This window comes from Gorilla gorilla, chromosome X (assembly GCF_029281585.2).
Source record: "Gorilla gorilla gorilla isolate KB3781 chromosome X, NHGRI_mGorGor1-v2.1_pri, whole genome shotgun sequence".
Lineage (NCBI taxonomy): Eukaryota > Metazoa > Chordata > Mammalia > Primates > Hominidae > Gorilla > Gorilla gorilla.
In genome coordinates this window covers 26,151,494-26,177,479 of record NC_073247.2, presented here as the reverse complement: position 1 = coordinate 26,177,479, position 25,986 = coordinate 26,151,494, and the positions used below count along the sequence as shown (strand labels likewise).

The 25,986-nt window shown below is 42.5% G+C and overlaps 2 protein-coding genes across 3 annotated transcripts in view; both read right to left on the bottom strand.

The window, feature by feature from the left end:
* CA5B (carbonic anhydrase 5B) overlaps positions 1-25,986 on the bottom strand; it is a 111,555-nt gene that overhangs the window by 81,742 nt on the left and 3,827 nt on the right. For both annotated transcript variants that reach the window (XR_008675644.2, XM_055376649.2), the window contains exon 2: positions 23,567-23,754. The gene's annotated coding sequence lies outside the window, so the exon portion shown is untranslated. The remainder of the gene's footprint in view (positions 1-23,566; positions 23,755-25,986) is intronic.
* Positions 1,086-24,418, bottom strand: LOC101142892 (carbonic anhydrase 5B, mitochondrial-like). The gene is made up of 7 exons (XM_055376839.2): positions 24,355-24,418; positions 23,708-23,754; positions 19,581-19,656; positions 15,932-16,129; positions 13,544-13,647; positions 11,733-11,828; positions 1,086-2,024 (listed from the first exon to the last, which is right to left on the bottom strand). The coding sequence occupies exons 1-7, from the start codon at positions 24,416-24,418 to the stop codon at positions 1,713-1,715; spliced, it is 897 nt and encodes a 298-aa protein (XP_055232814.1). The 3' UTR covers positions 1,086-1,712.

Here is a 25,986-nt window from a genome sequence, read left to right as displayed (position 1 = left end):
CCGCCAAGACTCAAGCAATTCTCCTACCTCAGCCTCCTGAGAAGCTGGGACTACAGGCGCGCAACACCAAGACCCGGCTAATTTTTGTATTTTTTGTGGAGACAGGATTTCGCCATGTTGTCCAAGCTGGTCTCAAACTTCTAAACTCAAAGTGACCTGCCCACCTCAGCTTCCCAAAGGGCTGGGATTACAGTCGTGAGCCACTGCTCCTGGCTTCTTTCCTTTAATCTGTGGAACAGTATTCCCTCGACAGCATATACTATATTTACTTTAGTCCTGTACTGACGAACATTTGGGTTGTTCCAATTCTCTGCTATGGTGACGAATGCCGCCAAGAACATCCTCACCAGTGTCTGTGTATGTGTGCCACAGGGTTTCTTGTAGCTGCGTTTTCTGTTCTGGGAATCACTTCCAAATGCCATTCCAGAGTGGCTGGACTCCTTGCTTCCACAGTGTCACCTGGGATTCCAATTCCATGCGTCTTTACCAGCCCTTGCTATTATTTAACTTTTAAATTGTTGCCAATTTGAAACGTTTAAAATAGTAGCTCATTTGTAACAATTTTGCATTTCCTGATTGCTAGTAAGACCAGACCACAGGAATCATTCACACCCCAAGCATTCTAGAAAACTGGTGAAAATGTTTTCTGTCCAGCATGCGCCACTTCATTTGGTTTGTCCCTACGTCTTTGATACGTATTAGAAAACCGCACGTTTTGGGGGACTAGGCTTGCCTGTTTCTGCCAGTAGAGGTCACTGTTCCTCAGTGGTTCTCCACCAGTATGACTTTTGACCTCTCTACCCTCCCAGGGAGTATTTGGCAACGCCTGGAGCCATTTTTGATAGTCAGGACTGTGAGTGTGCTGCTGGCACCTAGAAGTGAGAGGCCAGGGATGTTGCTAAGGCCCTGCAATGCACAAGACACCTTCCCGCTCCTCGCTCCTCCCTCCCCCTTCCCCTCCCCCCTCCCCCCACCAACAAGAAAGAACCATCTGGCCCAAGTAGTAGTGCCAAGCTGGAGAAACCATGGTGTCGTCTTTGAAAGAAAGAATATGACAATCTCTATGATAATAAAGACACCTATTATTATTAACAACAAATATTTTATTGCGGAAACTGGGGAGAAGCATGCCTTCTGTCCCCAGGGAGAAGGCAGGAGCGAATGGGCAAGGGCAAGGGAAGGGCTTTAAGGGAGAGGAGAGGTGGGCCTGGGGCTCGCTGAGTGGTCAGCTGGAGCAGTGGGAAGTGCCCCAGTGGGGCCGGTGGCTGGTGTGGGGGTGGAACCGCGGTCAGTAGGGTGAAGTTGCTGAGGGCTGGAGGCTCAGGAGGTGGTGGCAGGGGCCTGACTCTTGGAGCCGGGCAGCAGGCTGGGTGTGCTCAGAGGCTCATGGCCCACCTGGCGAAGCTCCTTCCAGGTGCAGGCAAGCCTGAGGCGTCAGGGCAGCAGGCGGCCGCCAGGAAGGATTCAGACAACTCTGCCTGGGAGTGGGGGCTCTGATCAGCGGCCTAGACCTGGGCACAACGGAACAGGCCACTCCGTTTCTCATCACAGACCTGAAGGCAGATGGCCTGGGCGTCGGGCTTCCTCTGCTCTCTGGCGGGGAGATTTTCACGGTCACCAGGCTGCGGACAGGCTGTGGGGGTGGCGGGCGGTCCAAAGCCACCGCTTCATGTAGGCCAGGGGAGCCTTGGAGAAATCAGGCCTGATGTTGCTCAGCAGCGGCAGCCTGTTGGGAAAGCACCTCCAGGCCTCAGGGACCATCTCTCTAGGGACGTGGATGCAGGCGGGGACCATCTCTCTCTAGATGCAGATGAGGGCGTAGTCCCAGCTGGGAGGAGTGGTGGGGAGGGGCCGGATGCGGACCCAGTGCTTCCTGTGAAGTAGGTGACCTTGCAGTTCTCCTGGACCTGGGAGCTGAGGAAGGGCCTGGACTGTAGAACCCAGTGCTTTTGGGCGGGGCGCGGCTTTCTGGCAAGCGGCTTGGGCCTTCCAGTAGACACTGGGCTGCCAGAAGTTTCCGAAATCTGCGGTCAAGGCCAGAGATCAAATGTCAGGGCTCAGTGACTAGCGACGGTTAGCATCAAAATGTTGGAAAGTGCACAAGGCGCCGTGTGCCGGGTACGGTCTGTCCACCAACTGTTGCATGGGGCAGGAGGCCACGGCCAGGCCAGAGCTTTGCCGCGCACAGCTGCAGAAGGGGCAAGTGGTGCCCCATGCTGTCTGGAGGACCAAGGAGGCTCAAGCCTCAATCCTTCCTACTCATTGTCCCAGACACTTAGCTCTGGGCAGAGGGGCCTGGCAGCTGTCTCTGCTTTTGTACCTGACCTTTAAAGGCAGAATATAGAAGAATTTCTGCCAGGTCCTGAAAACTGCAGATACCTGTTGACAGAAGGGTGCCCTCTTTGATCAGTGTGAAAATGATCACAATACACTTGGAGGCTCTTTTAAGGAAAAACAAATCATTTGCTCATATTCGTCTACGATGGCTGTTAATATCACTTTTTGCAATTTTGCTCTTAAGAAAACGGTGAAAGCCATCAGGATTTATGTTTTAGTACCTGTAATGCTGATTTTATGTTGACCCTCATAATTTTCAGTGTTCACACAGCCATATATACATAATCTTCTCTGAACACTAATGCCATTTCTGTCCTTTCATTTCTATTGGTAATCCTGGAGTAGAGTGAGGCACATTTTCCACTAATAGCTGAAAAGATCTAACTTCAAAAACAAAGAATCCAAAGGCTGCTTAGTAACTGTAGTGCTTAAGTTTAGAGTCTGTTCAAGGTGGTGTGAGAAGTTTTTTGGGGGGGGACATTTCCCTCAAAAGCACGTGGAGAAGGAACCTATTGACCCTCTGGAATGCCAGAATCGGGAAGAGACAAAAAAGTCGCAACCAATTGAAGATCGGGCAATAGATTTGGCCCAGACTGAGGCAGATGGGTGAATAGTAAAGACAATAAATAGAGCTTAATGAGGAAGCACCAAATGCTTTTTGAGGTCAGAGGGGGCCAAGTGTTTTGCAATGCAGGGTTGGGGTCAGCCAGTAGTTGCAGGGGAATGAGATCCCTAACACTCTCCCCTCACCAATGAATTCCTTTGGTTTTTTGCCTGATTCCTTATTTATGGAATCATCTCTAGGTATATGATTTTCAAAACCTAGAGATATTCCTATGGTATAATTCAGTATAATTTTCTTCTAAAGACAGTTCTCATAATGAGTGGAATGACTTTTTATTCATATCTAAGACATCTCAAGATAATGGCATCAGAGTAGGTATAGACTTTTTTTTTTTTTTTTGAGATGGAGTTTCGCTCTTGTTGCCCAGGCTGTAGTGCAATGGCGTGATCTTGGCCCACTGCAACCTCCGCCTCCGGGGTTCAAGCAATTCTCCTGCCTCAGCCTCCCAAGTAGCTGGGATTACAGGCGCCCGCCACCACGCCCAGCTAATTTTTTGTATTTTTAGTAGAGACGGGGTTTCACCATGTTGGCCAGGCTGGTCTTGAACTCCTGACATCAGGTGATCCGCCTGCCTCAACCTCCCAAAGTGCTGCGGTTACAGGAATGAGCCACCGCGCCCGGCCTAGACTTCTTATAATGTATTTTTCTTTCCAATATCTATAGAATTTCCCATATCCTTTTTGCAATATAAGCCAGTGGTTGTTATTCTGTTTGTGGCTAAAGACTCTCTAACAAACCACAATTTTGTCCCGGTGAGGTACAGGCAGTCATAAGTGAATCATCACTAAATATGCCTTCTACTGGTTAATCAAGGTGTTGATTAGTTAAAAGCCATTCTCATAGACATTGAAGATGTCTGTTTCTTCTTCTCATACAACAAGAGGTACAGCATTCCATTGGTTAGTTGATACTAGGGATTAGTGTCTATCAGTGGTGTTCAACAAGGGGTGACTTTGCAATTGACAGTGGAGAATGTCTGGAGACATTTTTGGTTGTCATGACCTGGGGAGGTGGTACTATAGGCACTCAGTGAGTCGAGGCCAGGGATGCAACTAAACATCCTGCAATGCACAGGACAGTCCCCACAACCAAGAATGATCTGCCCTCAATGTCAGTGGTGCTGAGGTTGAGACCTTTCATCCAGCTTCCTCTAATATTATATAATCACGATGCATTCATCAAACTAAGAAATTAACATTGGGTTGATACTGTTAAGTGAACTCCAGACTTTAGATTGCCCAAGTGTCCTTTGTCTTCTCCAGAACCTACTCCTCCTTGGTCTCCTCCACTCTGGAGTTTTTCTGCCTTGTTTTTCATGACCTTGATGCTTTTGAAGACAGCTGGTGACGTATTTTGTAGAAGTCCTTTTTCAGTTTGGTTTTGTCTTTTCTCATGATTTAGATGAGGGAATACAAATTTTGGAGGAGGAATGCCATAGAGGTGACTGGTATTTAGGTTGTTTGCAAACAATGGTGCAAAGAATAACTATGTATATGTATTATTGTTTAGGTCTGCAGTTTATGTGTAGGATAAATTGCTGTTTGGTAAACTGCACTCTGATAGCTACTACAATAGTACCAACTTAGCATTGTATCTTCCTTTGATATAGTAATTAACTATTCGTAAAACAACATACTTTTTAGCCTATTATATCTTTATTCATGTGTCATTACCACCTACCAGTAACACATGACGCTGCCCATGCTCCACACTTGTACCAGCACTGTGAGCAATACAATTTTGGGGTTTCTGCTAATCTGATATGTGAAAATTCATATTTCAATGTAGTTTCATCTTGTTTCGTCACTTTTTATAAGCAAGGCTGAAAATTTTTTCACATGGTATTGGGTTTCTTGTTTCCTTAACTGTAAGCTGTCTGTTTATACCATTTGCTGTTGATTATCTAAAAACCGATTTCTAGAAACTCTTTGTATATTAGGGCAATTAACTCTCTGTTTTGTTCACTATGATGTCTCAAACACCTAGAAGAGTAGCTGGCATATAGTAGGCATTCAATAAATAGTAGCTGAATGAGTGAACAGAGTTGCAAATGTTTTCCCTGTTTGTCATTTATCTTTTGTTTACGGTGATTTTCATCAGAAAGGATTTTAAAATTTTTGTATGTAGTCTAATTGCTAGTTGTTTTCTTGATTACTTCTGGGTTTTGATTTATAGTTAGAAAAGCTTCCTCCACTTGGATGTATGAAAGAATTTTCCTATGCTTATCCTTGTACTTTTATGGCATTTTTTTACCTTTAAAGTTTTGTTCCATCCAGAATATATTTTTGTCAGGATTGAACGATGGGTCCAACTTTTTCTCCTAAATGCCTGCTCAGTTGTCCCCCAATGCCATTTACTGGATTTATCTTTTCCTGCATTGAGCCGAGATCCTATCTTTACCATAAAGTAAATTCTCATGTATTTGGACATATTTCTGAACTATTTTCTTCCTTGATTTATCTTCCTATTCATGTGCTAGTATCATACTATTTAATTATTGTGGCTTTAAAGCCTTATGGATCTAATCATTCCTTATTTTCTCCTTTAGAATTTTTCCAGCTATTCATGCTTATTGGCTTTTCCACATGAACTCTATATCTAGTTTTAAAATTCTGTTGGTATTTTTATTAAAACCATATTAAATTTATGGAATCAACTTAAGGAGAACTGACATCAAAGGTGTCTTTATAATATCTTCCTATGTAAAAACAGGGTATGAATTTTATAAAGTCAAGTCTTCTGTGTCCCTCAGAAATGTTTTATAGCTTTCTTAACATTTTATGTTGCTTATTAACATTATTTTAGTTTCTATTATAAGTAGGTTTCCTTCTTCTGTTATGTCTTCTAACTAACTGTGAGTTATATATGCCAAAGGAATTGATTTCTATAAATTGACATGGTACTCCACTAATTGCTGAATTATCTTTGTAGGAGTTTTTAGTGTTTCTCTAATGTTCTTTATGTTTTTTGGTCTAACTTTATTGGCTCCTGCCAGAGGTTAATTCAATTAAATTTAATATTTAGTATGCTAATAATCATGGAGTTAATGATATCCTTTCCACGTTAAACATACTGTTTATTTTTGAGCTGAGATAAATCTACTTCATCCAGTTAGGGAATTCTTCATTTCTGTTTTATTAAAAAAAATTTTAAAGGGATGGTGGGTTTTGTCTAACGTATTTTAGGAAATCCATGGAAATGATCATATAGATTTGTTGATGGGATGAAATCCATTAATTGTAAGTATATCATTCTTAGTACTGAACCATCTGTGGATTACTGGAATAAACCCTACCTGGACAAAGTATATATTTCTTCTAATGCACTGCTAGATTCTATTTCTACTATTTTATTTAGCTTTTTTTTTCTGTTGTTACATATTTTTTAGAGATATTGGCCTATTGTTATATTTTGGGGGTAGGATGGTCTAATCTTTGGTAGGTTTTGGTATCACTGTTATCCTGGCTGCATGAAAAAGAGGCTGGAAGCTTTTAGTCAATAAAAATCCAATATGAACAAGTAAACACAGTTATTATTACAGTTTAGTTTATGAATTAAACAGGATTTTGTGTGTTGACGTAGTAACCACCACTTAGACTTAGTTTCTAAGAGAAAAATAAATCCCAAGTTTCAAACAACTGACTTACATGAAAATTTCTGGATGAATATTGTCGGAGTCTGTCTTTATCCTGAGATTCTACAGCAAAACTCCCTCAAGGATTTTAAAGGGTTTTGAATACACCCATTTCCAGCCTTCGTTTTTTTAATTAAAAGGGTCTTAATTTTCATAGAGAATCTACACAATGCATGTATAATAAAAACATATGTCACTGTCAAATATAGATGTAAAAAGCTTATGTTCTTCTATGTTTTAACTCTTCTCTCTAGCTAATTTGAAATATCTCTAAATTCATGTCCAAACTGAGATAAGACGTTGGTACACTTCAATAAAAATGTATAAGCATTACAAGATGTTAAAACTGATGCCACAGTCTGAGCCCAGCCTTGTTTTAAAAGGGGAGACGAGGATTTCCTCAGATGAAAATTGTGGAGAGAACGTACCTGATCATCATCAACCTCTACCGGCTGCTTCTTAATGATAAAGGTGATGGACTCAAGACAGGGCTGGACCAGGGAGATACTGGACCTACTTGGGTCCAGTAATCTAGACAGGTGGGCACCAGGCAGGAAGTGCCAAACGACCCAAATTCCATAAGAGCGTCCTGGCCAAGAGACTGGGTCACTGAGTCATTATTTAGTAGTGAAAACCACTCAGGAATTGGACGCCGAGGTGATGGTTCTCAGGGAGTATCTGGAGATCAGCAGTGGTCCAGAGGAGCTCCAGGCCCTTCTGGGCAGCTACCTGAAGAATCGCTGCTTAGGATGGAATCATGCCCAGCCTTTGTTTCTAAAATTAACTGTGTATTTTTTATATTCTCCAGTGGGAAAACAGCCAAAACCATTTGATCTCTCAATTCTAGTGAGGTTCCAGCAGGTAGTCTCCTCTGAGTATTGCTGGGAGGTATTAGACAGTGGCCAGTGCATAAAGAAGGAGGCTTCACTTCTTCAAGGGAGACTGAGAATTTTCCTTTTAAAATGCAATGCAGAAAAACAACCCCATTAAAAAAGGGACAAAGGACATGAACAGACATTTCTCAGGACATACAAGTAGCCAACAAACATGAAAAATGCTCATCATCAGTAATCATCAGAAAAGTACAAATCAAAACCGCAACGAGATACCATCTTAAAACAGTCAGAATGGCTATTATTAAAAAGTCAAAAAAACAACAGATGTTGGTGAGGCTGCGGCAAAAAGTGAATGCATATACACTGTTGGTGGGAATGTAAATTAGTTCAGCCACCATGGAAAGTAGTTTGTAGATTTCTCAAATAACTAAAAACAGAGCTACCATTTAATGCAGCAATACCATTACTGGGTATAAACCCAAAGGAAAATAAATCATTTTGCCAAAAAGACACATGCACTCATATGTTCACTGTCACACTATTCACAATAGCAAAGACACAGAATCAACCTAGGTGCCCATCAGCAGCGGACTGGATAAAGAAAATGTGGTAATATATACACTATGGAATACTACACAGCCATAAAAAATGAAATAATGTCCTTTGCAGCAACATGGATGCAGCTGGAAGCCATCATCCTAAGCAAATTAATGCAGGAACAGAAAACCAAATGCTGCATGTTCTTGAGAGAACTAAACATTGAGCACACAGATATAAAGATGGGAACAACAGACACTGGGGGTTACTGGAGGGGGGAGAGGGTTAAAAAACTATCCATTTGGTACTGTGCTCATTACCTGAGTGATGGAATCTGTACCCCAAACCTCAACATCATGCAACATACTTATGTAACAAACTTGCACATGGTACCCCCTGTATCTAAAATAAAAGTTGATAGAAACAAACAAAAAATGAAATGCAGATCAGGAGGAGCCAGAAACCTGGACTAAAAGGGGAGGGAGGAAAAAAGAGGGAAACGGAGAGGAAAGCAGGGGGAAAGAGGTGGGGACCAGAAGGATACAGTGGGGCATGAAAGGGAGAAAGAGACAATATATGGGCCTCCAGAGCACAGCCCTTTGAGATTCTGAATACAGAAGAAATAATCTTGGGGGGCTGGACAAAGGCATCCAACCTGAAGGATGTGGGTCATTGTTCTTTCCAGCTGGACAAGGCAAGTTTCTGCAGAACTGCGCTCTGCTCCCTGCCTGTGGGATGGCAGCTACAGAACAGAAGGCTGCTCTGGGTGTGTTCACAAGGACTTAGAAGGAGCCGGTGTCAGGAACAGAGGAGGCGACAGCAATATGTTCCTGAGTCCCCAAGTCCTCAGCGGCACTGCAGCAAAACCAGAAAGCTCACTGGCCCACCCACGTGATCACTTCTGTCCCCCGCAATGTGACCCAGGGCCAGGGTCATTCATAAATTACAGGTCTCCTTCTAAGGCAGTGTTGAAAGAGAACCAGAATACAGTTCACCTAGTTAAACTTCCCAATTCAAAGTGCCTTGGTAATGTCTCCACTCTTGAGATTGAAACACAAAATATATTTCAGGCAATTTAGGAAAAATACTACCCCACACTTAGTTGATGGCATGGAATCCACCAATTTCTATAGCTCTTTATGATGTTTGCCTAGCTAAAGAACAACAAATGAGAAAACATTAAAAACAACGGACATCTCACTGTAGAATTGGAATGAAATATGAATTAAAAATGACCATCTGGTGATTACCTAAAAGCAAATCACAGTCTGAAACCACTTAAACTGGCAATTTAGAATGTTATAAACACCACCGAATTAAACTGGACACAGAACACATGAGCAGGCTGTCTGAAGTTGTGCCTGCAGTCCATAGGGAAAGGTGCTCCTGCTCCACTCACCTCCCCGGGCCTTCCTAAGCCTTGGCCCACAGGGACCCTGGAGGCTGAAGCTCTTCAAACAGGTTACAGCACATGAAGGCCAGGCTTTCGGCGCAGGCCCCTAAGTCCTCAAGGGCATGTTCCAGGAGCCTCAGTACATAAAGCACGTTTTCTATTAATAGCTTTTGTATTTAATGCTTTGATATCTGGGGACTTGTTGACACCACAAGCACTGTCCCTCCCAAGGCTGGCTAATTCCCAGAGTGAACAGACAACTGCAAGAGCACCTTTCATATGCAATCCAGAGCTTACAGCCCCACCATCTCCTTTATCAGGCTCTTAGACTGGGGCCACTGTTCTCCTGCACCAATCACTCCACGGTCAGGTATCAGCCAAGTGGGGACAGCCCCCTAGGCCCCAGAACACTCTGAAATTATTCAAACTAGCCAATCCCAAGTCTGCTTACCCTGCCTCGCCTGTTCCTTCCCACTGAAACCACAATAAAAGCTCTTGCCCGCATTTTCCCCTCACATTCTCTGCCTCTTGACCAACCCTGGTGCTTCCTCATGTGGCTCTGCACAGTGTGCCATGCCTCCAGCTTCTAGGGATCTGGAAATAGGATCAACTTCTTCCTTCATGACAGTCATTCCCATGTCTGCACGTCTTACTGTACCTGACTAAAACAAATCCCAGGTACCCTTAAAACGCTCAGCCTCTAGTGCAGACTACAGTTGGAAGCATGCAGGAAGCCTGTAGCTGCTGAACCTGCAAGAGCTCAGGGGCCCCATAAGAGTGTGGCCTATGGATTTTTAACCCCAGTCCTCCGTTAGCTAGCTGTGTGACCTAGCAAGAAAGCACTTAACCTCGCTGAGCTTCACTTTCTTCATCTGAAAAATGGAGACAATAATATTGCCGAGTTCTTAGAAAGATAAACTAAGCACTTGACAAATATGGAGTCACTTAGCACTCATGAATATTAGTTCCCTTCAAGATTTCCTAGTTATTTGCCTTTATCTTTCTATTCTGCTTAAAATACATTCTTCCGTTTAAAATGTATTCCTTTTTTTTTAATTTTTTGAGACAGAGTCTCACTCTGTCACCCAGGCTGGAGTGCAGTGGCGCGATCTCAGCTCACTGCAGCTCCTGCCTCCCGGGTTCAAGTGATCCTCTTGCCTCAGCCTCCCGAGTAGCTGGGGCTACAGGTGCCCGCCACCACGCCCAGCTAATTTTTATATTTTCAGTAGAGACAGGGTTTCGCCATGTTGGCCAGGCTGGTCTCGAACTCGTGGACTCAAGTAATCCGCCCGCCTCGGCCTCCCCAAAGTGCTGGGACAACAGGTGTGAGCCATCGCACCTGGCCTAAAATACATTAATCTTACATTTTAACTATTATTTATTTATTCGCCTTTATCCTTTTATACCAATGCTTAAAAACAGAAGTATGATACAAGCACCAGAGGTAATTAATTTTCTAGTGACCACATTTAAAAAGTAAAAATAGATGAAATCCTTTTTAATATTTTATTTTACCAAATATATTCAATATATTATCACTTCAAAATGTAATCAATACGAAAAGTTATTAATGAGATGGTTTATATTTTTTCCATACTAAGTTTTAAAAATCTGTTGTGTATTTTACACTTCAGCACATCTCAATTTGGATGCTACCTTTTTCATAAAAAATACTTGATCTATATTTAGATTTCAAAAAATTTATACTTGAAAACATATATATACATATCCAAATGGTTCCAAACATTCTTAAAAGTTTTTCTTTCTTTTTTTTTTTTTTTGAGACAGTCTCGTTCTGTCGCCCAGGCTGGAGTGCAGTGGCACGATCCTGGCTTACTACAACCTCCGCCTTGTGGGTTCAAGCAATTCTTGTGCCTCAGCTTCCCAAGAAGCTGGGATTACAGGCGCCTGCCTTCACGCCCGGCTAATTTTTGTATTTTTAGTAGAGACAGGGTTTCGCCATGTTGGCCAGGCTGGCTTCGAACTCCTGGCCTTAAGTGATCTGCCTGCCTCGGCCTCCCAAAGGGCTGAGATTACAGGCGTGAGCCACCACGCCCAACCCAAAAGTTTTTCAATAACTGAACTGAATATCAGTTTTTTAATTGAAATTTAAGTGAATTAGAAGTAAATTAAATCTTCATTTCCTAAGTTACACCAGCCACATTTCAAGTGCCCAACTGTCACGTGTGGCTTGTGACCACTCTATTAGACGGCACAGTTTCGTGCCATTTAAAATATATCCTTAACAATCACTATTTATCTTACCAGTGTAGGGATCCCAATATTCTTAAAGTAAATAACAATATTATAATGTTCTATCTTTTCATCCTAGAATACAACACATCATTTAAAGTTGGTGAGACTTTTTACCTTTAAAAATACTCCTATCACAGCCAAACCATTTTCTTCCAGTGCTGCATCCTCAAAGTTTTCAAATTTGACTGCGTTCCAATGCACTAAGTGCAGCTGAAACACCATGAAAAGAGGGTTAACACGTGACTATACAGAATCTCTCCAGAATAAACCCACAGCCTCAGTCAACCTATGACATTTAAACATGTTTCCTCACCAAAAGTAAAGCCACCAAGAAAAGCCTATGACTATCCAAAATGAGATAGAAACAAAGATAAGGAAGAAATTTAGGCAAGGACAGCAATTAATATTTCTTTGGAATAAAAGGACTCGGGGAGAAAAATAAAATAAAATACATATAGCAAACTGAGTCGCATTTCAGTGAGGGATCAACATTTGCTCGTTCCCATTCTGCTTTGCATGAAATACTAACATCCAAAATCCATTTACATTTAAAGGAGAGAAAATGTTTACATTGAGAAAAATAAGTTCTCCTTATAGGAATTAGACAAGAGTTGAAGACTGGCCGGGTGTGGTGGCTCACACCTGTAATGCCAAGACTTTGGGAGGCCAAGGTGGGTGGATCATTTGAGGTCAAGAGATTGAGATCAGCCCGGCCAACATGGTGAAACCCCGTCTCTACTAAAAAAAAAATACAAAAATTAGCGGGTGTGGTGGTGGATGCCTGTAACCCCAGTTTCTCAGGAGGCTGAGGTGGAAGGATCGCTTGAACCCGGGAGGCGGAGGTTGAAGTGAGCCAAGATCGCGCCACTGTACGCCACTTAGGTGACAGAGCAAGACTCCGTCTCAAAAAAAAAAAAAAAAAAAGAGTTGAAGACACATTTCTTCTTTGAGAGATGACCATTTAAAATGTTCTTTTTATTGTTGATACAACATTTAAAACTAAATTGCTCCCAGGTGCGTTGGCTCACATCAGCACTTTGGGAGGCTGGGGCGAGAGCATCACCTAAAGCCAGGAGTTCAAGCCCAGCCTCGGCAACACAGTGAGATCTCATCTCTACAAAAAATTTAAAAATGAGTTTGGCATGGTGGCACATAACCGTGTAGTCCCTGCTACTTGGGAAGCTGAGGCGGAAGGATCACTTGGGCTCAGAAGTTCAAGGCTGCAGCGAGCTATGACTGCACCACTGCACACCAGCGTGGGTGACAAAGTGAGAGCCTATTAAAAAAAAAACAAAACCAATAAACCAAACAAACAAAACCTAAATTACAAAAAAGTTGTAAGAAGCAATTATATTTCCTTATGATTTCCCTATACTTTTGCTATGGTTTGGATATGGTCTGTTTGGTCCTGCCAGGTCTCATGTTGACACCTGCTCCCCAATGTTAGAGGTGGGGCTTCATGGGAGGTGTTTGGATCACACGGGCAGATCCCTTATAAACAGCTTGGTGCCATTCGGGTGGAAGTGAGTTCTTACTCTTAGTTCCCAAGAGAACTGATTTGGGTTTTTTTTTTTTGAGACAGAGTCTCACTCTGTCACCCAGGCTGGAGTACGGTGGCACAACTGTGACTCACTGCAGCCTTGACCTGCTAGGCTCAAGTGACACTCCCACCTCAGCCTCCCAAGTAGCTGGGACTACAGGCATGGGCCACCATGCCTGGCCAATTGTTTTTTTTTTTTAATTAAAATTTTTTTTTGTATAGACAAGGTCTCACTATATTGCCCAGGCTGGTCTCCAATTCCTGACCTCAAGCCATCCTCCCGCATTGGCCTCCCAAAGTGCTGGGATTACAGGTGTGAGCCATCACATTCAGCCACAGAACTGATTGCTGAAAAGAGCCTGGTACCTCCTCCTCTCCCTCTTACCATGTGATCTCTGCACGTTGGCTCCCCTTGGCCTTCCAACATGAGGGGAAACAGTTTGAGGCCCTCACCAGATGCAGATGTGAGCACCATGTTTCTCGTACAGCCTGTAGCACCATGAGCCAAGTAAACCTCTTTTCTTTATAAATTACACAGTTTCAGATATTCCTTTGCAGCAACACAAATGGATTAAGATAACTTCTCTACAAATCATTCCTTGTCCACCACTCATGAACTTATTTTCTGGCATCACCATTCCCCCAAGTCTCCTAAGTGAGACACCTCAAGGTCTTGGTTAACTTTGCTTTCTGTTCTCTGGAAGAGGATCTCACCTCCTAGTCCTGTTGCTTTTATTTCAGAAATGCTTTTTAAAAGTTGCTCATTTTCTATATTTCTATTGCCTTCATTTAATCTCTCACCATCTATCACTTGGATTAATCGCAACTTGTGGCCCTGCATTGTTGCCTGGGTTAATCTAAAAACATAAACTGCTAATTAAACGAAATCAAGCTATGCCACTCTCTTGTTTACAAATAACTAGTTTCTGATGAGCCTGCCCTCCATCTACCCTATTATGCTTTGATGATCACCACTCTCACTGCCTCTCCCCACAACACACATTCAACATTCTGGTCACATCATTTTGTTTTTTGGTCATTTCCTGAACATTCTATCAAATCTGCCTTTGCACGATTTTCCCTCAGTCTAGAATGCCCTTCTAATCCTCTTGGCAAACTTCCATACATCCTTTAATACCTAATATAAATGGCTCCTCCTTAGTGAAATCATCATAGACTCCTCTGAGTGGTCTGTATCACATGCCTTCCTCTGTGGTCCCATAGCACTTTCAGAAACATTTTTCAAATCACACTTGCTTTATAATTTTAATTTCGAGTATTCTTCCCTCACTAGACTTTGCCCTTTGGGTGGTTGAGAATTAGTACTCCTGGTACTTTGTGCAGTGCCTTGCACATAGTTGCCACTCAGAAAATGTTACAAACATAAATATATAAATGATAAAATACATACACGTTATCAGGTGACCCCAGATATAAAATGTGTTTTTCTTGCCTAATTATCCTTCTGCTCTGTATTGCAATCTTACATTTTAAAATGTAATTAAACATAATTACTATTTAATATAGAAGTTATCTGCAAAGTAAGCCAGCCAAGGAAAACTAGTACATATTCAACACATACACACACAGAAAATAGATTTCTGGTAAATCTTTCATTTCATTTCATGCCCTTTCTTCTATATCAATTACAAAATCTGTACATAGAGATATATGTATTTGTTAATAGAAAATATTACCTATACTAGTAGAAGGAAACATCCATATAAAAGATAAGGGAATTTTTCCATACACTGAAAAGTGAGTCCAGTGATCATCCAGAAAGCCCATTCAGGGCATATACCCAAAAGAATGGAAAACTGAGTCAAAAAGAGATATTTGTACACCCATGTTCATAGCAGCATTACTCACAAAAGCCAAAAGGTAAGGAATAGATAAACAAATGTGGTCTATCCATATAATGGAGTATCATTAAGCCTTAAAAGGGAAGGAAATTCTGACACATACTACAACATCGATGAACTCTGAGGACATTATACCAACTGAAATAAGCCAGTCACAAAAAGACAAATACTGTATGATTCCACTCATATGAGGTGCCTAGAGTAGTCCGATTCACAGAGACAGAAAGCAGAATACTGGCTGGGTGTGGTGGCTCATGCCTGTAATCCCAGCACTTTGGGAGACCAAGGCGGGCAGATCACTTGAGGTCAGGAGTTCGAGACCAGCCTGGCCAACATGGTAAAACCCCCTCTCTACTAAAAATACAAAAGTTAGCTGGGCGTGGTGACGGGCACCTGTAATCCCAGCTACTTGGGAGGCTGAGGCAGGAGAATTACTTGAACCTGGGAGGCAGAGGTTGCAGTGAGCCAAGACTGCCCCACTGTACTCCAGCCTGGGTGACAGAGCAAGAACCTGTTTCCAAAAAAAAGAAAAGAAAAGAAAAGCAAGCAAGCAAGCAAGCCAAATACTGACTGCAAGAAGCTGGAGGGAAGGTGAATGGGGTGCTACTGTTTAATGGGTAAAGTTTCAGTTTTGCAAGATGAAAGGATTTCTGGAGATAGATGGTGGTGATGATTGTACACTAATGGAAATGTACTTAATATAATACTACTTGACTGTATTCTTAAAAATGGTTAAGATGATAAATTTCATATTATGTGTATTTTACCACAATTTTTTTTTAAATTCCAATGAGTTCCATGCCATTGCTCACAAAGAGGTCAATACTATCATGGAGAGAGTTTGATGTGTCCTCTGTTAACATGACACTGTTTCTTTAACTCCTTACAAGACCACCAGATCTTGCCCTCACCTGATTTATCTGTAGAATCTTCAAATTCCACGAGGAAAGAGTACCCATTATTCCAGACGTGGAGGCAGGTGGCTGGGTCATAAGAGATGGTCAGTGGTTTTAAGCCGGGATCATAAACACTGTCCCTCCACCGAATGTTGATGGGTGACTGTCGATCGCCCCCAGGAACCAGGTCCACGCTCTCCCAGAGTGGATGCACTAGGAGAAAGCAGGTCAGCCTATTATCAAGACTGTCTACTATCTAGCATCACACATGAGGCAATTCCACTTCTGGAGACCCTGTCAAGGCTAATGGGAACTAAGAGCTTTAGCAATTAGCCATTCAGGGCCTTAAGCAGCTGACTAAAGCAAAGGCTAAAGACAAGTCAGAAAGCACTGTGCAGAAAAACAGCATTCTGCCATCTTGAAAACCCAACTCGTCTCAGTCTGCCTACTAAGCTCACCTAAACCAAGTGCAATCAGTCCTGTGATAACAGTAAAATGCATGGAGATTAGCGCCATGTGGAAATAGGTATTCATACATGAGTTTCTTTTCTTCTTTGAGAATTTCCCAAGCCCCAAGCCCCCGAACTAGCTCTAAATACAAAGACAAACTAATTCGATTTTCAATAACAGACTCATTTAAAAAAAAAAAAGAAATGGAAGAACCTTGTGAAAGGAAATGTTCAATCAAGTATTGTCAGTGTTTAACTGGTTGGCTGGTAGAAAAAAAAGACTTGCGTAGCCTGCATCCCATAAGATGCTCGCCCCACATAACTGTGCGTGCTGAGTTGAGTTCACCTCCTATGTAAGCAAACTCTGAGGACCAGGCAGCCATCCTGCAAAACCTGGGTAGAACATCGGCATTGCTAAGGTCCCTGGAGGTTGCAGTGTGTCACAGGGATGTGGAGATTATCTATTAAGGTGTACACATATAATTTATCCTCCACAGGCACTGAAGACATTGCTGATGCTGATTTTCTTCCAGAGTCAAGTACCAGGTCTCTGTTGCAAGTCCCTGGTAAGTATCAGTAGACTTGCTGATAACACAAATCGGCCTGTTGAGATCCCCATGTGTGATGAGCAGAACCAATGTATATCAGTTTGGGGTGGTCCATTTCCCTGTCCTTTAGAAGTACCATGGATGGGTAGAATCAAGAACAATAGGAAAACTAGGAGGAACATGAATTGAGAGAAATCATTACCAATGACCCTCTGCATCTCGCCCCACCACTAAGAATGGGTCGAAGGATTTGAGAAATAACTAGGCAGCTCCCACCCAGTCAAATCCCCCGAATATGGCAGGGACATCCTCTTGTTTCCATAAAAACCAGAAACTTGCCTCTGGTTTACTCTTACAGGGGCGACAGTTCTCCTGCTTCAGTAGCAGCCCAAAGATGGAAGTTTAAAATCTTAGCCTTGGCTTTATTTTTGTGTGGTGGTAGGCAAAAGTGTCCTGGCAGTATAGACACTGAGCTCTCTTGGGAGCGTCCAGACCAGTGGTCTCAACAAGGAGAGTGACTACGGCCCCAGAGGACATTTGGCAATATCTAGAGACATTTTTCATTGTCACAACTGGAAGAGGGTGCTACTGCCATCTAGTGGATAGATGCCAGGGATGCTGCTAAATATTCTACGAAGCACAGGAGGAAGCCACCACTGCAAAGCGTTATCCAGCCCCAAATGTCAATAGTGGCCCAGTTGAGAATCTCAGTCTGCAGAAACTCAGAATATTCTTCTTTTTTTCCTATTTCTTCTGATAACATAGTATTCTCTTATCTCTAAAGAGATTTAAACCTAATTTAAAAAATTAATTTCAACTTTAACTATAAAGGGTACACATGCAGGTTTGGTATATGAAGTGACACTGAGGCTTGGGGTCCCAACAGTCCTATCACCCCAGCCAGTGAACATAATACCCAACAGGTTGAACCCAATGTTTTTATTTTTCTTAGTATGAAAGAATTCCTTACAATAGATTTACAACAGAAAACAGAACAAATACAACAGAAAAAGAACAATAATTTTCTGTTAAATTTAGGAGCCAAAAATTAAAAATGCATTTGAACTGGCACAATATTTCAATACTATAAATCTGATTGGAATGCAGATTCCTTCTAGAAAGCCCTTGAAAGGCCCTGATTCTATTTTAAAAGATTCCTGACACAAAGAGACTATGCACCTTCCCCTCAGACACTCAGACTGTGGTTGATAATGTGAGAATTCACATTCTTCAAAGCCATTCAATCAGGGTCTACCATGAAGACTAGGGAAGAACTGGAGTGACGATCAGCTCCCTAAGACGATGCCTTGGTCATCCTTAATTGTTCCCCATCTCATTCATGAAATGGGAAGTATCAACACTCAGACTCATGCAAATACCAGCCCAAGAAAACTGAGCCTGTTCTTTCAATTGCTCTTTAATGACCATAATGACACGATCAGTTTATGCCCTTGAGTTTACAAGTTCAGCTTCCAGAAGGTTTTTTTCCTCCTACCCACCTCCTCCTTTTTAAACAAAGACCATCTAGGCTAGACCATCCAACCCACTGTGGGGAGAGGTGGTCCTTGGTCATTATCCCCCTATTGAAGCCAACTTTTTGCCAAGGGCTTGTTTTGCTAATGATAAATTCACACTTTTCTTTTCCTCTTCCCTCCCCTTCTACCATTTTAACAAAATACAGATAGAAATGATTTCTTGGCAGTTCTCATACTTTCCCTCAAAACAGGAAGGTGACCACGAAGCATTCTAAGAGAGGCTTCATTTTCAGGTTTTTCTTATATGTAGAAAGTGAAGTGATTGTGACTATTTCAATCACAGTTTAAATGAGCGAAGGGCACACTGTCATTAAAAAGGTGTCAATAATCTGTCACTGATGAGCAAGAAAACGCCTTTAGATTTCATGGTGAGGATGCACTTGGTCTTAATTCTTATTTATATGCCTAGTCCTGCGTTTGATTTATTTTATGCTTGCACCACCTATTTCTCTAGCCTCCTTGTATGTCCCTGGGCTCTTCAAATGTAGAAAGCTCATTTCTGCCTCAAGCCCCTCAGTTCCTGATTCTCCTCCTCTGCTGGAATCATTCCCCTCATTCCACTTGGCACTGGCTCCTGTTATTGCCTTAATTGTCACCTCCTCTCCTCTTTGACTACCCTCCTATAACATGATCCCCTTGAATTTTTAATCACAGCATTCTGGTTTTGTCCTTCACAACATTATTACATGGGTATAGTTATAATCATATGCACACACACTTAGTTATCGGCCTCCCCCACTGCTCTGCAAGCAAGCTGGCTTTCAACAACTACAGTGGATCAAATGAATCAGATGAAGTATATCACTGAAAAAGTTTGCTTCTTTTTGCTTTATTTCCCATTACCCCCACTGATCACATTATTTTTCTTTAACAATCGTTCAGGTTTAGCTCTTCCTTGCCTTGCCCAGACCACTAGCCTAGTTCTGAACTCTACGCCACGGACTTCACACAAAGCCTCTTGGTCATTTGTCCTCTTTTCTCACTTCCCTTTATCCCCTGAGTTCAGCCACTCAGTTTTCCCAAATTACCGGCTTTGTCAGGGTGCTCCTGTGCTAAAGACAGTTCATCAAGTGGAAACTTCTGTGTCCAAGTGCCTGTGTCTTTCTATTAGAACCCTCCTCACTTATCTAACCATTCTCCTCATTCTTTCCAAATGCTGGTGTTCCCATGCTGCCCCCTTGGTCAATCCTAAATGAGTGGTGCTGTAACTGTAAAACACCCAACAGGCTTTGAAGACTTGGTGCAAGGTAAACAATGTAAACTCGGTAATAACTGTTATATGGATCACATGTTAAAGTGATAATATCCTGGATATACTGGGTTAAATAAAATGTTACTAAAATTAATTTCACCTGTTTTCTTTTCCCCTTTTCTAATGTGACTATTAGAAAACTGAGAATTACATATGTGGCTCAATTATATGTCTATAGGACAATGTTGCCCTATACCCTCATGTGCTTTTTATCTGGTCCCTTGCTATGTACCGCCCTTTTTATGAGGGATGTGCTATTTCTTCATGTAACTGAACACCATCTGTGTAGGCCTTGGCCTTAGTGCAGTGATGGGATACACAGGGACCCTCTGTATGACTTGGCTGAGGATGATCGCAGGATCACAAATTGCCTTGTTAGAGCATCAGGGCTCTAAAAGGCACTTGGATGCCGAGTCCATTAGCCATAGAATACACATGCAGTTATCAGCACAGGAGACTAAAAGCCCACATTTCTTGGCGGTCAGTTCCAGGGCTAATCGCCAGTCCCAGGTAGCTGAAGACAACCCTGAAGCCATTAGTGCAATTCCATGGGACTCCTAATCCTCCCACTGTTTCTCAAGATTATTTGAAAGTTAATGGAGACAATACAGTCTGAGGCATCCCAGCCTATATCAGAGGTCTTTAGGAAGACATTGCAAAACAAGCCTGTTAAAACTCTTGTCCTCATCTGTACAAAACCCCCATGACAAGTTTACCTATACAACAAACCTGCACACATACCCCTGAACTTAAAATAAAAGTTAAAAAAAAAAAAAAATGTATTGTTCTCCAGGCTTTGGTTCTTCAAAATTAATTGGAAAAATAATAGAACTTTATAACACAGTTGAGTTATAATATAAATCAGTGCTGTCAAATACAACTTTCTCTAAAGATGAAAATGTCCAGTATGGTAAGTTGTAGGCACATGAGGCTATAAAATGTTAATGTGCTTAAATTTACAGGTAAATACCCACAGTGGCTACATTTAATTGTGGCTACATTTTAGACAGCGCCATTCTAGTCCAAGTTATCCTAAAAGGAAATGTTTCTTTTCTTTCTAAAAGCAGGGAGATCATGAACATTAAGAATCACTGGAATAATATTAAATTTGTACTATTTACATTATAGCTGATACTCTTTATATTTCATTAACAATTAACATTATTAAATTAATTTTCCTATGGCCTAAGATCTCATGCCTAAATCTTTTTTTTTTTTTGGAGACAAGAGTCCTGCTCTGTCACCCAGGTTGGAGAGCAGTGGCGCGATCTCGGGTCACTGCAACCTCCGACTCCCGGGTTCAAGCGATTCCCCTGCCTCACAGCCTCCCGTGTAGCTGGGACCACAGGTGCGTGCCACCATGCCTGGCTAATTTTTTATATTTTAGTAGAGACGGGGTTTCACCATGTTGGCCAGGATGGTCTCGTTCTCCTGACCTCGTGATCCGCCCCCAATGGCCTCCCAAAGGGCTGGGGTTACAGGCGTGAGCCATCACGCCCGGCCACCTAAATCTTTTTACGTGATCATCACGCTAAATTTCACTAGATGATACACTAAGTGAAACTGATTTTATTTTCATCTTGGATAACAGGTGTAGGCTTTTATTTTTATCTTGTTATATTACAAGTTCCTAAAGTTAGGACTATCAACAGTTACTGTCTGCTAGTTGAGATAACAGCAAACAGCAATGTGAGTTGACAGCTAAAGATTATCTGTGGAGAGCCTTGGGAGCAAAGATATGATGAGCACAGAGCACTGGGCTGACCTGAAATGCTGCTTACCGAATTTGCCACAACCTCCTACTTTCATTCACTCCTTATTCTGCTTTGCCTCCTCTTAAAATGTTCAGACTTAAACATCTGAGGCAGGCACTGAGCCTACGATGATGATAACAAAGTACTAGAAGTAGCTGCCACAACTTTCTTTTTTTTTTTGTTTTTTGGAGACAGAGTACAGATCCTGGTTCACTGCAACCTCCGCCTCCCAGGTTCAAGTGATTCTCCTGCCTCAGCCTCCTGAGTAGCTGAGACTACAGGCATGCACTATGACGCCTGGCTAATTTTTGTATTTTTAGTAGAGACGAGGTTTCACTATGTTGGTCAGGCTGGTCTCGAACTCCTGACCTCAGGTGATCCGCCTGCCTCGGTCTCCCAAAAGTGCTGGGATGAGCCACCGTGCCCGGCCTCATAACTGAGCTTCTAACCCTCAAGAATCTGGGGTTATTCTTGGTTACAAGTGTACACTAGCCTTCTGCTGGGGTACTGAGCTGTCAGAAACAATGAGAACTGTGTTTACAATTGAGCAGATGAGGGTCCAGAATATAGGAATAGGACCTGCTCAAAGGCCCAGGGCAAGAAAGACCACAATATTCTCCTTGGGGAAAACAGGTTGGAACAGTGAAACATACCACAAACAAAATCAAATGTTGACTTTCACCTGTGTTTTTCTAGTAACTTAGAAACAAGAACACATCATATAATATAGCTATTAGTCAAGTGAACCCCATCTCCTCGGGGGACCACTATTTGGTTTCTGTTGGCACTAAAAGCAGCAAGTTATCCTAATGGCATAGGCTGATTGGACTTTAGGCATTTAACTTTCAACTTTCTGCAAATAAAGACAAACAAACTAAAGATCAAGGCAAAAACCCCACACTCACACAAAACGTTAGTAACTAGATAAATATGACTAAATTTTTTCCATGTTAAGCCTTAGAATGCAGTCCCAGGGTTCGGAATAAGCCAGTCTGGGTAGGATATGGGCACACCCAGCAATCATAAATTTGTTATGACCCCGACCAACTCATTTCAATGAGAACATAGTCAATGTTGGGATAAAACAAAATAAACTTGTAATAAAAAATTCTTCTGAAGCACTTTCAAGGCAATGGATCCAGCTAAATCAACATTATTAACGGAATTCCTTTTCTTATGTGCGTGGAGGTTCAAAAAAGGTAAACCCAAAGAGCACAATCTGAGAAACCTCAAATCCTGAAACAAGCCAGTATTTGAAAACTATGTAAATCCATTGTGAATAGTGGAAAATATATTTAAAAAACCCAAAAGATATATTTAGCCAATTCATTAAACACAACTCTCCACCATCACAGACATCTCTCCTATCATCTCAGCGGTTCTCTCCCAGGGTTATTTTGCCCTCCCTCCCAGGGGACATTTAGCAATGTCTTGAAACATATCTGAATGTGATCATTTGGGGAGTGCTACTGGCAAGAGATCAGAGATGCCACTCAACATCTAGAGAGCAAAGGGCAGCCCCCACACCACAGAATGATCCATCCCCAATGTCCATCGTGCCACAGTGGAGAATCCCTGCAACATCCAGCTGCAGATAGTACCTTGTATTTCCAGGAGGGGAACGAGATGAGAAAGGCTTGAGGAAGAACATTTGCTGTGTAGCACACACTTGCAAATCAGTCAGCTAGAATTAATTCTGCAATTCTTAACTCTGGACAGAATATTCTGAAGCATGAAGCCACTGAACTGCTTGCAAACATTCATGTGCAGCTTCCAGCAATTTAAGATTCACAGAAATAATTTGCAGTTTGTGGATCAACCTTAGTAAAAAGACAACTGCTAACCAGAAATAATAAAGAACAGGTTCCAGAATATCTGAAACCTTCTCCAGTTTCTGCATGACATCATTTTAACATTTTAACATTTGTCAAGAAAGAATGTTCCACATTTATTTTACTGGACAAATAGAGAAACAGTTATTCTCACAGTCCATAAGGCATATAATCTTACACTGGAATGCCCATGACATCACAGCTACAAACGCTTAACACACGTGATTTTTATAAAACCAACAAGCCTTTTCTCCTCTCTTTAATGAAATGGTGTACTCACAGGCTTATTTCTGGATTTTCTAAGTACAAGTACAGAGGCTGCAGAATGGCCTGGGCCTTGGAATCTGGAAGCTTCTCCACAGCAATTTGCATGGGGACACAGGACGAGTGACCCTCAGGGTGTTCATCACCACCATCTTACCCTGAAACTTTGATCAGTTCCCAGAAAACTTGCAGGAACCCAATAACCTAGAGGGAAGAGGACAGAGAAGTGAAAGCTGTAAACAATAGAGACTTAAGATCATGAGAAAACCTCTAAGTAGGACAATATTCAGACTAGTAATACGCACCCTGAGGTGAAGGGGAGGGCAAATGGGAGTCAATTATCCACTCTTGTTCCTCAAACTCATTGGTCACCCCAAGATGACAGACCCACTTGCTTTCCCTCACATTCACTTTGCGCTTCTGCCCGCCCACCAGCCACATGGACTTTAGTTCTTCCAACTCCTGCCTTTCCCTCTGGCCTGTGCAGATGCCCTTCCTTTCCTGGACTCTCCCTCCATCTGTGCCTGGTGAATCCCTACCCCTACTTCAGGTGACTGACACCAGCGTCACTTCCTCTAAGCTCCCCCGACCACAAGCTCACCAGGTCAGCCCAGAACTGCTTTGTGGTCACAGTGCTTATCACAGTCGAATTAATACCTGACCAGGAATGTACTTTATGACTGCATCCTCTCCAGTATCTAAGCCTCACGGTGGTAGGGACCGTGTCTGCCTTGGTCAGAGCTGCATCTCTTACGGACACAGTGCCTCATTCAAAATGGGTGCTGGGAGTACTAGCCAACTGACCCGAGTAGGCTCCCTTGGTGACAAAGATGTTGGTCCGCATTTCAAGAACTAAGAACTGTGCCATGACTGCCAGCATGCTCTGAGACAGTACTAAGGGTCTTTCCTTTTCTCAAACGTCATCACCCATTTGTAGGGATGTCTCTACTTTTAAAACACTTTTAAATATTTCTCCTTTGAGAGGAGGGTCTCATACCCCTATCTAAAAGATCCAAAGGACCCCCCAAATCCTGCCTGATCTAAAAGAGGACCCTCCCTGAGTATGAACCTCATCTAGTCTCACAGGGCTGGGATTCTGCCAGTTAGCACTTTCATTTCAAAATGTATTGTCATTTCTTTTGCTCCAAGCACAGTGGTGGGTGCTATGATGCAAAGATGACCAAGACTTGAACTGTACCTTCCAGGTATGTAATTTCTCCCTTAGGAGCCTCTTGAAATGCACATAGTATGGGTAAGAGAAACACAGAGCAAACCAGTTTACAGCAGGGTGTTTTTTGCCACCTCAGATTCTGCCTTCTCTTGCCAAAAGAGGGGCTCTCAGCAGTATGGCCATGCTGGGGTAGTGGTGGGGGTTGGGGTAGGTGGGAATGGGTGGCAAAAGGCACAAATGTAGAAGTTGAGGGGCACTAAAGACACATTTCCCTTACAAATCTGAACTTTATTTCCTCACACCATCTTTCCAAGAAGAATGTAAGATATAAAACCCACATCATGGTCCTCAGTGATGCTGACAAAGGAGGCAAACGTGCTTTCATCCTCCCCTCTCTCTTTGTGCACATTCATGCTAGTAATTGGCTGTGAACTAGCTCTTCTCCTCTGTACTGCTGTCCTTGATCCTGCTCCATCTAAGCTAGAGAGAAGACTACACCTACGTGAAAGGAGCGAGAATCATCTCTATGTGCATTGTGAAATAAAGCACAGCAGGATGAGAAGCCAGTCTTTTGGCACAGTGCCATGCGCTTTGCTTTGCATATGCATCACTTTGCTAATGTGCGCTGAACTCAGGGAGCCAGAGATGTGCAGCCATTACATTAAAGGGGACTGGTAGGAAGTTAGTGAATCCTGTGGAGGTTCGTTACCTCTAGGCTTGACTCCCTACCGGAGGTCTTTAGGCCAATGTATTAGCTCGTAAGAAAGTACCATAGACTGGGTGGCTTAAAAATTTTTGTTGTCTCATGGTTCTGGAGGTTAGAAATCTGAGGTCCAAGTTCTCTGCAGGGTTGGTTCCTTCTGAGGGCAATGAGCGCTCTGTTCTAGGCCTTTCTACTTGGATGGTTAATTTTATGTGCCAACTTGGGTAGGTCATAGTACCCAGATGTTTGGTCAAATACCAGTTTAAATGTCACTGTGAATGTATTTTTTTAGATAAGATTAACATTTAAATCAGTAGACTTGGAATAAAGATTATTACCCTTCATGTGGGTGGGCCCTACCCAATCCGTTGAAAGCCTTAAGTTGAAAAAGACAGGTCCCCTGAGGAAGAGGAAATTCTACCTCCAGACTGCCTTTGGACTGGAGCTGTGCCATGGCACCAGTTTGTGCTCACAATCCAGTCTGAATGTGTCCCCAAAGTTCACGTTTTGGAAACTTAATCTGCAATGCAAAAGTGTTGGGAGGTGATTAAATCATGAGGGC